Here is a 17,223-nt window from a genome sequence, read left to right as displayed (position 1 = left end):
CACACTCTTAATGCACCCCAGGATACCATTTACCTTCTTGCCACAAAGGTACATTGCCGTGTCACAGATAACATTGTCCACCACAGCTTCAAGGTCCTTCTCTATGGAGCTGCTTTCCAGGTTCCTCTTTGCCCAGCTCTTCGGTCTTTCTCTTGCTGAATGGCTGCGCAGTCTTCTGGTATATCATCCACTACTCCCACTTTCATATCATCAGAAAACTTGCTCTATCATCTCATCCATGTCATTCATGAAGATGTTGAATAAGACTGGACCCATTACTGACTGCTGGGGAACATCACTAGTTACTGATCTCTTAACTGGACTCTGCACTGTTGATCATGGTCCTCTGAGCTCTGTTGTTCATCCTGTACTTCTTTTGTTATTCTTTTGTGGTTGATCTAGCTAGAAGGAGTAAAGAGAAAACACTTAAAAAAATTACAGTGTCAGTAGCCAGATTTTCCCAGAGATTGCTGTGTAATATTCTTTTTAAAAAATGTGATGGAAGTGTCACCAATAATCTCTTGGTGCCTGGCAGTGAGAACAAGACCACTTTCTCTTAGCAGCAGGCATTAACTCTGATGTCCTTCTTGATGTTAAGTGGTGAGTTGGAGCAACTGCTCCTTGGCTCATATTTTCAGGTATATTGCTTTCCAGATATAGTCTCCATCTACAGAGATGCTGGCCATCAGGGTGATAAGCCAAAATAACTTTCCTGTTCTGGCAAAGTCTAATGGTGATTAGGTTTTGGGCTTTTTTTTTTTTTTTTTTTTTTCCCTACCACAGTAGCAATGAGGATAGGAGGAAAAGGACTTCTTGGCTTTGGGAGACAGAAAGGAGCTTAGAGCAAGAAGTGAGACTTATGTAATTTTCTGGTCCAGACAGTCAGATGACTAGAACAGGGCCTGTTTCTTTACAGGGATGCACTTCTTGCCTGGTTTTTAGGATATGTGGCTCATGCAGTTTATGTGCTTTGTAGAAGAAACCTCCTATCAGCTACTAGAGACATGAAAGCCTGTTTTTTCAGACAGAAGGACTTAGGGCTTTCGTTTGGTCTAATTAAAACAAGGAGTCTGGCCTGTTTTCTAAACTTTAAAAGATGGCTCTGAAGTTGACCGTGGTGGTGAAAATGATTGTAGGTTGAAGATGCTTGCTTGCATTATTGTACTTCCCAAGACATAGTATATTTTGTGTAGAAGTGGCAGAAGCTCGTCTGCTTGTTCCCATAGGCAAACTGTTACTGTCCTCAAATTTTGGAAAGCAGAGGCAAGTTAGATTTGTAAAGCAGTCCAGCTGAGGAGTCCTGGAAAGCTACGTCTGTCTTCTGACATGGTTATATGAACAGTCTCTCCAAACATCACTGCTAGGTTATGATTAGGAAACTGCCCAATACCGCGGTTTGTGCTCCAGGCACAAGAGTTAAAGAAAATCTTGTGAGCAGGATCTCAACAAATGAAATCAACCCAGGCTGCCAGGTAGATCTTTCTTTGATGTTTTGATGAAATACTGGGAGTTTAGCCTTCCTCAGAGGCAGCTTCCCTGCCAGAAATGCACAGTCTGCCTTGGTTCCAGCAACAGACCATCTTAAGAAATTAGGTTCTGCTTGGAACCTCTCTCTATCTCTTGGCCTTCATACCTCTTGATTTGTTTGTAATGCTTTGTGGCCTTGAAAATGGTTATGTTTCTGCATGGAAGCTCACTTGATGTTCTTTTGAGGACCGAGTGCTTTCAGATAACAAGCTCTCAAGGTTAGTGTATGATCACTTCTACATCTCCCTGAGAACAAGAAACAAGCTGCTGGATCTGATAAGAGAGAGGATGAGTAGTCCCACAGTTTCATACCTAAAGAGTCTCAACATTGCCAGGTGTAGAAGCATATCCTGTGTTTTTCTGCATTGCTAAAGAGATGAGCACAGGGAAGCAGATAATGAGATACTGTTGGGTGAATAAAGGTGGGTAACCATAGTAAGAGAACAGCAATGGGAAATGTACTTCTAGATAGTGAATTTGTTTCTGGTTTTATATATCCTTTTTATTGTCTGTGAGGGAATTACTGATGGATAATAACTAGTCTAGGCAGAGAGAAACCCCATTATGTCTTTCATCATATTTATGTAGATGTCACTTCACATTTTGCTGCCTGCTGTATCCTCTCTTCCTAGTATAGGTTTTCCATATTGGCATACTTGCCACTTCAGTGTAGTTCATTCTGTGTTTAACAATGCTGGTGGAAGTGGTAGAGAAAAAATTCCTTCCAAGCCCCAAATGTATTTGGCTTCTTTATGGTAAAGGAGAGGTAGTACTCACCATCATATTTCTACTGTCATTTGGTTTTATAGACTCCCAGGCTTAACCTCCATGTATTTTGGCTTAGGTGGAGGAGAGATTTAGAAAAACTAATCAGGGGTCCCCTGAAGCACAGTCTAAACAGATGGGCAAAGTGTTGGAGCCACCAGTGCCTTCAAGATCAGAGTCTTTTTCCAATGGAAACTCGGAACCTGCTCAGCCTGCCCTGCAGAGGCCAATGGAGCCCCAGGTAAGTGCCCAGAAAAATTTCAGTGAGCCCGGAGGAAATGCAGAAGTCTTAACACATTTTCTTCAAATTTGCAGATCATGACACTTAGAAGGCCTTATGTAAAAAGTAGCACTGTTACACAGAACAGCTTACTCAGTAGATATGCTCTTTTTTTCCTATTTTTACTTCTTATTGATAAACTGATGGATTTTTAGTTGTGGGACTTTTTCTTGGGTTTTGAGTTTTTTTGGGTTTTTAAGTAATAGAGTTAGATTGGAACTGTCGCATTCTGTTATTATCTGTGCAGGAATGAAATGGTAGGCTAAACACTGGTGACAGTTGTGGTACACTTTTGCAATTCTGAATTTGATTGGTTTAAGATACTTCCAAAAAGGATGTTCAGGAAAGAAATGAGCTTGCTTGGGTTTTTTAATTCCTGCAGAAAAAGCTAACTAAACATGTGGTTTTAATAGTATGAGATTTGCTTCAAAGAGATTTACAAAACATGGCTAAGAAAAGCAAGTTTGTTGTCAGTAGGCCTGCAGTTGCTAAATAGAGCTCTACACCACCTCTGAAAAAAAAAAAGCGGAAATCACTGAGCTGCATGGCTGCCACTGTTCTGTTGTTTTCCTAATGAAGAGCCTTCAGATCTTGCTCTCTGTATGTCATACAAATTACAGCTTGAATTTAAAAAGTAACTTTTGTCTAAAACTTAGACATAGCTCATAAATTCTGAGCAATTGAGATAGACTAAATTAAGCAGTGTAGTTCTACATTCAGTTCATCTGTTTCCATGCAGAATTCTCTTCTCCCAAATTAAGTCTGTTGATGACAGTGCAAGCTAAAACCACCCCTGATTGTGACTAGGTTTTGCAGCTCTTTTGGGTATCAGGAGAATTTGAACAGACGGGAGAGTGGGAGAAATCAGGACAGGACTTCATCTCTTACTCATTAATTCCTGGCTTTTGTTCAAACCTCTATGACTATTTCAAAATATTGGACTTGTATCTTCATGCTCTCTGTGCCAGTTGCTTTTAAAGTCTGGGTCTTCCACTCCTATTAGGGATAATCAGACTCTTCAACAGCTGTGTGTATTAAAATTGAGGAAATAATAATGATATAAAAACAAATACAACCAGTCTACTGAAACCAGGATTGGAAACAAAGCTTTGCTTAACTACTGGTGTGAAAACAGCGAGTTCCTCACATGCAACCTTTCCTTCTCCTTAACTTCAGAAATGAACTCTGAAACACAAATTTATATGCAAGGAGGGAATAGGATGAAGGGTCAATATGGATTTCAGTGGAAATCCCAATGGACTTTTAATTCTGGAGTCCCTGTTGTGCCTTCTTAGTATGTGTAATTGAGTATGTGTTTGTGTACACGTGTGCTTAGTTTGTGCGTAAATATGTATATATGTACAGTGTACGGTACATATATGGTGTAAGTGTAATATGCATCGTACATATGTATACTATGGACAATATATATTATGGCTTTTTAATATATATATTGCAATGACTGTAAAGGAATAAAGGCTTTTTCATTACGGTCTTCCTCCAAAAGTTTGGAACTGTACCTAGTTCCTGAATTTGTTAGGTAATGTAAATGTCTGTTGGTTTGAACATTTTGCAGCATTCTTTAATGTGGTACTTTTCTTCAATTGGGTATCTTCTTCAAATTTCTCAGCCTACCAGTGCTGCCATGAGACCTGACCAATGCCCACTGAAGACTGGGTAGTGGAGACTGACTTATGTCTTGAGTGGTCTTTGGACTGTGCAGAGACTAGGGTCTCCTTTTGTTCTGAGCACCAGTCTATATGTATGTGGAGAGCGCATCTCACAAAAAAGTGCATATGTGCTGTATTTTAAGTCTTACGTTCTCTGGGCGCTTGCCTTGCTTTGAAATGCATTGATTTCACCCCACGCTTATCTAATGCCATAACAAATTTGTCTTTGCCCACCCCACCTGCCTTTATTCTGTGTTAATTGGAAAGCCAGTTATGCTGAGCGCATTGAATGTTTTATGTTTTGTTTTCTTGTAAGGTACAGTGGTCCCATCTGGCATCTCTCAAGAACAATGTTTCCCCTGTCTCGCGATCCCATTCCTTCAGTGACCCTTCTCCCAAATTTGCTCATCATCATCTTCGTTCCCAGGACCCATATCCACCTTCACGCAGTGAAGTGCTAAATCAGAGTTCTGACTCTAAGTCGGAGGTACCTGACCCCACCCAAAAGGCTTGGGCTAGATCAGACAGTGACGAGGTGCCTCCAAGGGTAAGGAGTAGAAAGACAGATGTGTGCTCTTTTTCTTTTTTTTTTGTTTTGTTTTTCCCTTTTTTTTTTTCTTTTGAAGATGTGATACTGTGGGCACTAGGAAGACTGTGCCTTTGTGCCAGCACTGGTAGCAGTATTATGGAAGGCAGTTGATAATGTAGGTGCTCTTCAGTCAATGGGTTAATGATAATCAACCTTAAGCACAATACTGAATCTTCATATAAAACTCACAATTATTTATAGACTGCATCTATTTCAGAGAGACAATTTGTTATGCAAAGTTAACAAATCATTAGCATACTCAGGAAAGAATTTTAAGTATCCCTGAAGTTATTGCTCAGAGTTTAATTTTCCTCTTCATCTGTTAGCAACCCAAACTATGAATCATACACATATTTAAAATTGAGATGGAACTCAACAAAAAAGAAACATTCAATATATTTCCTCCTCCTTTCCCCTTCCCAGCTCCTCCCCCCTCCCATCCACTGGGATTTGCTTCTTCTGAGTATATTCTTGCTCCCCCACCAGTCTTTGCCTTCTGCTGATCCATTCCCAGGCATTTGTTTGGTTCCCCTGAGCTTATTCTTCTAATTCTCATGCTGTTTCAGCAAACTGCTTTTTGCCTCCCCTGCTTCAGTCAAAATGCCATATTCTTTTTAAATGTTTCAGTAGCTGGAGGGTAGCAGGGTGTGTATGTGTTTGTCTGGTAACGATTTAAACAGTACTTAATGTTGTTAAGACTGAACTTTTAGTTCTCTTAAAAATCTTAACAGCATCCCCAATTAAGGCTCTTGGGTTTGTGGATGTTTGTTTATTGCTTTTGGTCATTGATGCTAGCTTGGACTTAGAATTATGTGCTTTCAAAATCATAAGAATATGTTCATTAGCAGAAGAGGTTTATTATTTTTCTAAGCTCTCTCTTTTTTGTGATTTTAACATGAGTTTTTCCTCTCCCAAGGTACCTGTGAGAACAACATCTCGATCACCAGTCCTGTCCCGCCGTGATTCTCCATTGCAGGGCAGTGGGCAGCAAAATAACCAAGCAGGTCAAAGAAACTCCACAAGGTTTGTAAGCCTTAGGTGTCCTTACCTTTCTTTAATTGAAAGGGAAGGGCCCTTGGGAAGCTAGTCATTTCTAGAAAGCTTCTGGCACTGGATATTGGACTTGAAAGAGAGGTGAATTTGAATTCCTTTTCAGTCGTGATGAACATCGATTTCCCTGGTGTAGTATATGTGCCAACAACACTGGCAAAATTTCTTCTTCCATGAGTTGCCTGCCCTGTAACTTCAGCAATAATCTCAAAATATCCTTAAGATTTCTGAAAAAAATGTGGCCATTCATGTCTTTTGGTGCAACAGATCATCTCAGATATACTGTGGGCATTACTGGTATCAGAAGCATTTGTAATGTCTAAGGTGAAGAGATCTTAGAAACTTCCTGGTGAATCAGCCAGAACTAGGCTTTAAGAGGTGGAGAAGCATCCATGAGCTGTGACACAAAGTATCTGAAGTCAGGAAGGGACTGTCTCCAGAGCTCAGCAGAGCATAGTGGACAAGCCAACCTGGAACTGGCTCACTGGACAGGGGTGAGGGCATTCTAAGAGGGATAGGCAGTGATGTCTTTTCAGGTTGTGCTTGTGTGGCCAGGACACTTCTGAGCCAATTTCAAACCTGCTGCATGCACGCTGAGCATGCTTTCCACTTTAGTTTAGATATGTAAGAGCTGCAGGCAGCCAGTTTCAAATAAATAGCTTACACCCACCTAAACTTTGGTTTTTTTCTTACCATACTAAATGTTACCATACTAAATTTTCTTACCATACTAAATTTTTTTCTTACCATACTAAATAAAGTATAATGAGGAGTGATTAATAGGCTGAGAGAGGTTGTCCTTGCCCTCTGCTCTGCCCTGGTGAGGCTGCATCTGGAATATTGTGTCCAGTTCTGGGTCCCTCAGTTCAAGAAGGACAGGGAACTGCTTGAAAGAGTCCAGTGCAGAGCCACAAAGATGATTAAGGGAGTGGAACATCTCCTTTATGATGAAAGGCTGAGGGAGCTGGGTCTCTTTTGCTTGGAGGAGAGTGAGAGGTGACCTCATTAATGTTTATAAATATGTGAAGGGTGAGTGTCAGGAGGACAGAGCCAGACTCTTCTCAGAGATACCCAAAGACAGGACAAAAGACAGTGGGTGCAAGCTGGGGCATAGAAGGTTCCATGTGAACATAAGGAAAAACTTTCTCACTGTGAGGGTGACAAAAGACTGGAACAGGCTGCGCAAAGAGTTTGTGGAGTCTCCTTCACTGGAGACATTCAAAACCTGCCTGGACATGTTCATGTGTTTACCTACTCTAGGTGATCCTGCCCTGGCAGAGGGGTTGGACTACATGATCTTTCAAGGTCACTTCCAGCCTCTAATGTTCTGTGATTTTATGTGATTCTGTGATTTCAAATGGAGCCACTGCCTTGGTTGTGAAGCATCACTGGTGTCCTCAGCTCAGTGTTAAGTGCTGTTTTAGATGAGTTGCAAGCAAAACACTGAGGAAGAGTGATATTCGAATTTAGAAATGGGAAATGGGAATATGATGCTGAAGTTTCTAACAAAGACTTTCTTCCTTCCCCTGATACAGCAATATAGAGCCTCGTCTACTGTGGGAAAGGGTGGAGAAGCTCGTACCAAGGCCAGGTAGTGGCAGTTCTTCGGGCTCAAGCAACTCTGGCTCACAGCCTGGCTCCCATCCCGGCTCTCAGAGTGGGTCTGGAGAGCGGTTCCGGATGAGATGTAAGTCCTTCCCCGACCCTTCATAATGTTGCGTTTCTAAATTTATTAAGTTGTGGAATGCTCAGTAATGATAATAACCATCACTAGGAAAGACCTTTGAGCATGAGGTATCAAAGATGAGTTAGATTCTAGCTCCTCCCATCGCTGTATCTCCTTGCATGAGAAGGATGGTAGGCATCTAAGTTGTGAAAGTGTGTTACTGATCCATCGATTCACATCCAGTCACTGCAGCGTTTTCCTGTGTGCAAACAGCCTCTGTGCTTTTATAGCTCCCATCCTCATGTAAGGACACATTTGGATGCTTTTTGCTCATCACCTTAGTGGTTGCTGATGCTGTTCTGACTGATACAGATAGGTCTCAGTTGGGCTGCATTGGATGCTGATGCAGGTGTTCCAATTGGTGACTTAGCTTTTTTTGATTTAGAGCTTCAGTCATAGGTCAGCTGCACCTATACAGCTCATTATGGGTTTTTTCATAGTCCTTCAGTAATGATATAACAGTGAACCAGTGAAACTTAGATCTTGCTGTTAGACACTCTCTGATAGCCTTCTCACCTTTCTTCTGCACTGCAAAGTCAAATAAGAAAATGTGTTCTAGCTCTTTGCTTAATCTGTTTTGTAACTGTGTTCCTTTTTGGGTCTTGACATCTACAGCATCATCCAAATCAGAGGGTTCACCATCTCAGCGTCATGAAAGTGCACCTAAAAAGCCTGAAGAGAAGAAAGAAGTCTTCAGACCTGTCAAGCCTGCTGTAAGCTGCATCCACTTTTCCATGTCCCTGTCTTTCAGTTAGGCCCACATAAAGTATGATATGAGTTTCCATTCATGGTACCCTTGGGACTTGACTTCAGCTTGGAGTTTGTATCTCTGGGCTTTGCAGCATGCTCTGGGCTCTACAATTGCCTGCACACATCACAGGACTTTAAACATTAGAATTTGCTCAGCTTCTGGAATTGATTTCTGCTTTCTGGTCTTCTTCCTTCTTAACTTGTAATTTCTCTCTTTCAATCTTCTGCTTCCTTCCTGGGGCTGGACCAATGATCATGCATTTGACCTGAATGTACCAATACTGGGCTGAATGGTGCAGGGAGAAGTGGTAAGACCTTTATTTTTTGCTGCTTTCCATGAAAGATTTCTGACATTTTCTTGATCTGGCTCCTGTTACAGTTGCTTACATTTCTATGTCCAGTTGTATCTGGGGGAATCACAATGTGTTTTCACAGTACTCAACAACTTTTCTCAAGACCTTTTTTAATCTTGCCATTTTGATACTGCACTAGCACCCCAATCTGTCAGTTGATGTGTGAGGTATTTGCTGTAAACTGGATTCAACTGCATAAAGCAGAGCAACACAATTAATTAACCCTCAAAATGTAGGAAAGAACTGTGACAATCAACCACTGTGTGAGGCTGGGTCCAGGTGCTTGCGTATGTCCTTCAGATGGTATAAAAAAGTAACGTCATAATCAGGATAGTTTGGATTCAGAGTATGCACAGCTCTGTAATAGGCCAAGGCCATCTTAGGTTGACTCTTCTGATAACTATCAGGAATGAATAAATCAAAGGAAGCAACACTGTTGTAGCTATGGAAACACAGCAGCGAATAAGTAAGCAAACTTGGGCACTAGTCCAGTGGTTTTGTCTTGCAAACTCTTCTCTGTTCATTGCAATATAACTTCTTTCTTCCCTCTCCCATCAGGATTTAACTGCATTGGCAAAGGAGTTGCGAGCAGTAGAGGATGTGCGACCTCCACATAAAGTCACAGATTATTCGTCCTCAAGTGAGGAGTCAGGGACAACAGATGAGGAAGATGATGATATGGAGCAAGAAGGAGCAGATGAATCTACTTCTGGACCAGATGATGTCCGAGCAGTGTTAGTTCTAACAGTGTTTTGATTTTGTTCACCCTGTTAGGGACTTGAAGGCAAAGGACCTTGGGTGTTTTGGCTTGCACATTGGTTCTTTTAGCTTACAACAGTCTATGAGAAGATGCAGCAGCCATTGTGTATTCACATTATAGAACACTGAGGGGAATCTTCTCAAAAAGTAGACTCCTATAAATTATGTTCCACTCTGGTCACAATATAAATTAATTTTGAGTGTGCTTTCATGCAGGACAGCAAAAGCTAGGGCACAAATGCTGTTATCTCACTCCAGTTATTTCTTGTCTGGCAAATAGGTCAACATTGAACTTGAGCAATGGTGAAACAGAGTCAGTAAAAACCATGATTGTCCATGATGATGTGGAGAGCGAACCTGCCTTGACTCCTTCTAAGGAAGGCACCTTAATTGTCCGACAGGTATTGCTTTTCCTTCCCTGTGCAGTGCTGCACCTTTTCTGTGCTCATTAACCCACTCGCTCATTCACCCATGCTGTTTCTACATTATATTTGTTGTTTGTATTATCAAGACACAGCTCTAGTGAATTTCAGATGAGCAAGGTGTTTGATGCATGCAAAGAAGAGAGTAGCCCTTCACCCCTTGCTTCTGTTTTGCATGCTTTCCAATGACACCCATGGCAGCACCATGCAGAGCGCATTAAAGTCTGTAGGAGAGAAGGATAGAAAAGCTGCAGTTGTATGGAGCAAGTACTTGGACGAGAACTTAGTTTAGGTTTACCATGGAACCAAACATGGCTCTCAGGAACGGGACTTGGGAGGGAGGCTGGTGGGAGGCATTCTTTTTTTTTTAATTTTAATTGTTTTGAACCTGCAGTTGAGGGCATACAGACCACCCAGATAACACACACACACATACAAATTCATGGAAGAGTTAGTGTGGGGAAATAGAGAAGCAAAATAGGTGGTGAGGCAGAAAATATGAACAGAGCTAGAACACTGTGTTGCCTTTGATTCTGAAAATACTGCATTCTTGTGCCTCTGAAAGATTATGATGCCCTGCTTTTAAATGAGCTCTTGTGTTAATGTGTGCCAGCTTATTGGAGTTTCCTTGGTAATAGCATTTCTGAATTTCACAACTGAATGCCAATTTCTTAACTGAGCCCTATGGTTTGAAAATTAAAATTTCATGCTTATTATTTTAAATAGTTAGTTGAAGGTATTTGCCAAACATTCCAGGCTTATATCTGTATAGTTCTAAACAAAACAGTAGGGCAAGAAATCCTCCCCTAGCCCCCCAAAATGTGCTTGTCCATGTTGTGGTGGAAGACTTAATGGTGCATTTAGTGTTCTGTTAATTAGTGAAACTGACTATACAAGTCAACCACGCAAACTTTTATGTCCTGGCAGAGGTGGGAATTTTGGTAGCTCTGCCCACTTCCCATTTCCATCCATGCATCAAGGCATGGATTCTCAGCTTATTTTTAAAAAATATAGAGACAAGTAAATGTTAAAAGGTAGGAAGAGAGTGAGGAGAAAAGGAGAGAGGTTGTTAGGGATTTAGAACTTTAAGCAGCACTTGAGCAAGACAAGTGTGCCTGTTTTTTCTGCAGAGTACAGTTGACAAAAAGCGTGCCAGCCATCATGAGAGCAATGGCTTTGCCGGTCGCATTCACCTCTTGCCAGATCTCTTACAGCAAAGCCATTCCTCCTCCACTTCCTCCACCTCCTCCTCCCCATCTTCCAGCCAGCCGACACCCACCATGTCCCCACAGACACCCCAGGACAAGCTAACTACTAATGAGGTATGTCTTACACCACAGCTGGCTGCTTTTGTAGGGTTATAGCAGCATTGCCTAGTAGCTAGTTTGCAAAGGAACTCCAGCCAATCTGCCCTGCTTATTTTTCCTGTCACCTTTGTTCCCATCCCCCAAATAACACGTTTCAGTTCTGTGCGAGAAGTCCTTACTTAACTCTAGAGCAGCCCCATGCCAAACTTGCCAGTTTACTATTTTTGCTTCCTCTTAGTGAGTCATTAATTGCATGGCGTTCGTTTTAAACTAAACTCGACTATTGCGTTTTCAAGCCAATACTCTTTTTTAAAAGTCTGGCTTATTCTAGGAGCAGGCTACCTGCAAGCAGTGTGCCTCTTAAAATTAGAAGTTACTTCTGGCTTGGTCAGTAAAGGCCGGTAACTCCAAACCTATGAGGATCTGCTTGTGGAAACTCACCCTTTGGGAGAGGAAGTGGCTGTGGAGGGATTCTACTCTTCAAAGCTCGAAACATGAGCTGGGTGAAGAAATCAGATGTATCCCAGGAGAATTGTAAAAGCCTAGGGTGTTGTTGTTTTGGAACTGGGGGGAAATCTTTGGGTTTTTTCCAGTTACGAGTATACTCTGAAAAGCAACTGCATAAAGATGACTTTTCTCTACCACCAATGGTAGTGTCCAAGTGGAAAAGCAAGACTTTGCTTCAGTGGAAGCTCCCTCTTGATGTCCTGGGCTGATCCCAGCATGGTGCTTTCCCTTAACTCACCAACTGCTGGTGTGTAACCCCTTGCAGCTGAGGAGATGCACACATGTGAACAAAGGGCATCATTTTCCCCTTATCAACCCTACTAGTAAGTGAGCGGTGCAGCATGGTGGCTCCACTGCCAGTTGGGTGGCTAGCCTGGCTTTTGGGGAGAGCCATTTTCTGTATGAATGCAGGAGTGGTGAAGGGGCAGCAAAACTTGATGAAAAGAAGCTGTTGCTTCTCAGAGTAGAGCCATCCTGGCATGTGGTGAGGAGAGGTTGCAGTGAGCTGGGTAGGCTGATGGCAGTGCGTATGTTTACCACAGGATCAAAAATGCTTCTGAACCACATAGCAGGAGGGTGGGTGAGAGAGTTTCCTCCTGGAAGTTGGATTAGCATAATACTTAATTTTCAGCTATGCTTCATTGGGCTTTAATCTTTATAAAAGCACACACTTATAGGTTATTAAGATCAGTTGATTGATCCAGAGATATGCTTGCTCGTTACTTTGATCTAAGAAATAAATAATCAGGGTTCAGTTAGCTCAGCTTGGGAAGTGGAGACTCTGGCAGTGGCTGGTGGCAAAGGAGCCCTTCAGTATGGAGTTGTACAGGGAAGTGATACACACCTAAGACTGGTTGCTATTTTTTCTGCAGACAGTATAGGCTTAGAAAGATCAGAGATTGAAGATTAGTTGATGATGAAGAAGTGTCTCTAACTACATTTGCTTAAAGCTGAGCAAAAACTCAGTAATGCTTGGTATATAACTTACCCACATGCACACCCTTATGTTATATCATTTTTGTCCTTTCACTTGTCCCATTCTGCTTGAGTATGCAGTGTTGTCACTCTAATACTAAACTGGCAAGGGTTTTTAAGTTCTTCCATTTCCACTTTTAACTGTTCATTCTGTCTTCTTCCTTTCTTCATGTTTTGTTTTGGTTTTGGTTTTGTTCTTTCATGTTTAGATCACATAACTTGGCAAGCACCAGTGATTTTATTCACTCCAAATTCATAGCTTCATATCACTGTTTGCTACACCTTCCACACTAATGAGCCGCTTTGTTCAATACAGGTTTAACATGTTACCTTGTCAAATAAAGGTGGAAGAACCTGCTGCAGCTTTCTGGCAAGAGGCTCAGGTTTAACAAAATAGGGAAAATGAACAGTAGCGGACATTGAAGCATGATCCATTGTAGAAGTGAGCGCTTGAACTCAGATGGTTCTGAATCTGTTGCACAAGCCAAGAGATCAAATGTCATAATTTATTAAACTAGCTCGCTTTAGGACATGCATCATAAGTTCAGAAGTTGTAGGTAATAGACAGCTTGCAGAGAAGGTAGTATGCATACCTGCATTTAAGCAGTTTTAAAAAACAAAAAGAGAGCTTGCCTTTCTTTGTGCCTGATTGTAGTGGCCAGTCCTAAACGTCTTCACTAGTAGCTGAGGTGACAGGGACCACACTTCAGCCAATTAGATTTTGCTGTAACGTGTGCAGTTTGTGTACGTATCTAGTTTAGCTGTGGTTCCTGTAGTGCATTGTGTATCTAGAAAGGAAGTATAAAAGCTTGGGGAGGCTTTATAGCATAATTCTGTAGTGATTTAAGAATGTTGGTTGTTGTTATCTGTGCTTTTTATTGTCATTAATATTAATGAAGTTGAAATTTACATTACAGACTCAGTCCGCTAGTAACACACTCCAGAAACACAAATCTTCCTCCTCCTTTACACCTTTTATAGACCCCAGATTACTTCAGATTTCTCCATCTAGTGGGACAACTGTGACTTCTGTGGGTAAGTAGCTGAAGATAGCAATTGAAAAAGGGTTCAGTGACTTGAGTGGCTCTTCACAGTACTTACGAATGTTACCACCATGCTTTTTATTTGATTTGCAATGGACTGCAGAGTTTATTTCTTTTTCCACTTGCATTTCTTACAAATAGAAAGATTTGCTCCATGTTCTCAGTTACAGATTTAGCTTGCATGGTGTAAAGAATATATGGCCAGAATTTAGCACATGAGAGATATTACAGGCACTGTCTTTTTCTTTCTTTTTTTTTTTTTCCAGTAGGATTTTCTAGTGAAGCAATGAGATCAGAGGCAATAAGGCAAGACCCTACACGGAAAGGATCAGTTGTCAATGTGAATCCCACAAACACGCGGCCACAGAGCGATACCCCAGAGATTCGCAAATACAAGAAGAGATTCAATTCTGAGATACTGTGTGCTGCCTTATGGGGTAATGCAAACCTTTTCCTCCCTTGCTTCCTGCAATTCTGAGGTGCAGACATGCCAGTGTGAGCTTAACAGTCTTCAAGAATGTACCTCTGAAACCTTAGCTGTTCTCTGCATTTATCCAATGCTTATTTACATGGTTTTGTTGCAAGAGCTGATTATTGTTATTATTATGCTTTTTACAGTATATTGCTTCTGCTTTGGTATAATTTCCCACCTCTGTATCTGTGCTTCTGTTGGCACAGTTCATACCTCATTCAGCTAATCAGAATGCCCTTTTCAGCTCTCTGGCCCTTGCTAGTACATCTCTTGCAGTTTTCAGGATCTTGCACTCATCTTTGCATTGTATATCTGGTGCACACAGGGTATTTCTTTTGAAAAATAATCATCTTTTTGAGCCTTTTACTAATGTATTGTTGCAGAGCTTGATTAAGTTGTGTTTTGTAAGATGTACATCAGTTTATATAGGAAGGAAGAGCAAAAAGAGAAGGATAGGAGTGACATTTTCCAGTGTGAGACTATGGCTTGGTTTTATTAAGAGTGGTTAGTGCAGACAGGGACTGGGCATGGGATGTCAGCTGACTGAGTGCATGTGACCTTCTTGTCACAAGGGATAATTGATGTTGGTGTCAGTTAGTCAGAGTCCTACACTGTTAAAAGCCTTGGAGCAGTACTTGTTGCCTGCTACAATGTGGAATCGCTGCTGCAACACCCTGAAAAAGCTGCTTTCTGCTGTGTTCTTTCTTGGCCAGAATTGATGGGGCCACCTGAAATATTTCATTATCTAGATGTCAATAGGTGATGCTTGTGTACATTACAGGCATATCTTATCTAGTGTCCCTAACCTTTACATGCACAGACCTGTCATTTTAAAAACTGCAAAAAGGCTCGTTAGCTGTCCCCATGTCACGCAGTAATTGTATAGGTAACGCAGTGCCCTTGCCAAAATTTTCGCAGCTCTTTCCAAGGCTTTAATTATCTTTTGGGGTTATTTCCAGTACTTCTTGTTTCTCGGAACTGCACTGTTGTCAATTAAATAGCTCTTCCGACACCTTATTTTCCTATCTGCTGCTTGCTTTATTTCCAGAATTTACCAGTAGGAGTTTCTTACCCCAGTGCTATTTCTGAATGTATTCATATGAATAATTTTTCTGATAAAAAGAGACTTGTGCAAATGTAAACTTTCAGGCTGTGAGAGGGCGAAGGCAGAAAGAAATTGCATGTGATCAGTAAAGATGACTCATAATTTCTCTGATCTGCCTTTTTTTTGCCTGTAGCAATTTGTGTTAATGGTTTTATAGGTCTTTGATTTATGTATCTGACTGTTATGGTGATTTGAAGTATAGGTGTAAGATCCTAGAGGTGTTTTACAGCTGTAACAAAGAACTGATGGTGATGCAAGCTGGTACACATATTTGTTACTGATAAGGTTTAGCTCCCTTTATGCTTAAGCAAATTAAGCTGTTTCATGGTGATGTTTTTTACTCAGAAAGAGAGAGACTTCCTTTGCCTTTACCAGTGGTAATGCCATAGTATCTGGAAGGTTGCAGACTTCCTGAGGTCTGTGATGCTGTTTCTTCTCGCTCTGTGTAGTGCTAATAACATGGATCTAATAGGATAGATTTTTGCACCCAGCCTCCACAGAGAACTTGTCCTTTTTTCAGGAAGCATTTTCATTTGTTTGAAAAACCATTACTACTTAATTGTAGGGTGGAGGTAGAAGAGCGCTGCTCACTGTGACAGAGCCTGCATTTTAAAATAGAGGAACTGCTTACCACCAGCATAGTACCTCATTAGTTTAATCTCAAAATGCTTACAGCAAAGGGAATGGATCAGGGACAGACAAGTGTGTGAACTTGAAGCAGAAACAACTGGACCAGAAAGACAGCAGAGGAGGAGATGAGAACACAGGAGGGAGTTATTGAGCCCTGATGAGCAGAGAGGGGAAGGGCCTCTGGGGGAGCAGATTGCACATGGCTTGCAATCCATGCTGGAAAAAACACAAAAATGTGTTGAAGCTAAATCATGTACAGCTTTAGCCAATGGTTCCTGGAGCTACAGGAGGGAGACTGACTGCTGGGTGCTTCCTTGGCTGGTTTGGTGCTACTGCAGCCTGTTCTGAGCCCTGACTCAGTGCATGCCTTGCTGGGCACTTCCTTGGCTGGTTTGGTGCTACTGCAGCCTGTTCTGAGCCCTGACTCAGTGCATGCCTTGCTGGGCACTTCCTTGGCTGGTTTGGTGCTACTGCAGCCTGTTCTGAGCCCTGACTCAGTGCATGCCTTGCTTTCCCTGCATCCTTCTGCTGCTTCCTAGTTTGAGCATGTCGCCCCCTGGGGGGAAATGCCCTTGGGGTCTGTGGGCTGGTATCCAATGAGTGCAGACCCATGTGGGGGATGCAGAGGCAGGAGGAGAGCAGGATGGTAATGGAGGAGGTGTCAGCAGCTAAAGGAGAGCCTGGGAGCAGACCCTCTTCCAAAACAGGCTTTGCGCCTGCTGGAATCCATGGGCTCTTCTGTCTGGAGAAGGCAGATGAGTAGTAGAGGACCAAATCTGAGCAAAGAGATGTAAGGGTTTCTGAAGACTGCTGAAACTTCCTTACTGGAAAAGCAAGAGGGAGAAAAGCAGAGAGGTGTACTGGTTTCCAACCTCAACATGGACTATGTCCAGTCATTCTCATACAGCCAGCAACTTCTCAAAATGCAAGAGCCTCAAGCACCAACATCTACAGGCCCCTTCACTGTCATTACCTCCCCCGGATGCTGCTCCACTCCCCTTCAACACCCTGTCCCCCATGGGAGACACCTTGTGCCCCTGGGTCAGGTTGAACATACACTCCTTTTTGCATACCATTCCCATGCCTGGTAGCCAGTGGTATTTTTCAGATAGTGTTTCTCATCCTTATGAGCAATGGTCTTTTTCAGTACTTTGAGAAGTTGTGTCACTACTATAGATGGAGACCAGACCAAGATACAGACTCTTGTGTGCTGGGCCTGCATTCCTTATTAAGGATGATTCATTATAGGATCATCCCAAAGGATACATCCATTGGCACAAGTATAGTTATGTC

General features: G+C 42.0%; 1 protein-coding gene across 9 annotated transcripts in view; it reads left to right on the top strand.

Moving 5' to 3' along the window:
- MAP4K4 (mitogen-activated protein kinase kinase kinase kinase 4) overlaps nt 1-17,223 on the top strand; it is a 187,406-nt gene that overhangs the window by 144,797 nt on the left and 25,386 nt on the right. For 2 of the 9 annotated variants that reach the window (XM_068138285.1, XM_068138256.1), the window contains 10 exons: nt 2,372-2,533; nt 4,559-4,789; nt 5,748-5,854; nt 7,417-7,568; nt 8,223-8,320; nt 9,269-9,444; nt 9,750-9,870; nt 11,022-11,213; nt 13,598-13,715; nt 13,990-14,160. In XM_068138285.1, the coding sequence (XP_067994386.1) occupies nt 2,372-2,533; nt 4,559-4,789; nt 5,748-5,854; nt 7,417-7,568; nt 8,223-8,320; nt 9,269-9,444; nt 9,750-9,870; nt 11,022-11,213; nt 13,598-13,715; nt 13,990-14,160 (1,528 nt within the window). The remainder of the gene's footprint in view (nt 1-2,371; nt 2,534-4,558; nt 4,790-5,747; nt 5,855-7,416; nt 7,569-8,222; nt 8,321-9,268; nt 9,445-9,749; nt 9,871-11,021; nt 11,214-13,597; nt 13,716-13,989; nt 14,161-17,223) is intronic. The other 7 variants (XM_068138330.1, XM_068138304.1, XM_068138275.1 and 4 more) reach the window with 6 other exon arrangements.

This window comes from Melanerpes formicivorus, unplaced genomic scaffold (assembly GCF_026170545.1).
Source record: "Melanerpes formicivorus ecotype bairdi unplaced genomic scaffold, bMelFor1.0.p_v2 SCAF_1, whole genome shotgun sequence".
NCBI classification, from domain to species: domain Eukaryota; kingdom Metazoa; phylum Chordata; class Aves; order Piciformes; family Picidae; genus Melanerpes; species Melanerpes formicivorus.
This window is presented reverse-complemented; position numbering and strand designations above follow the sequence as displayed.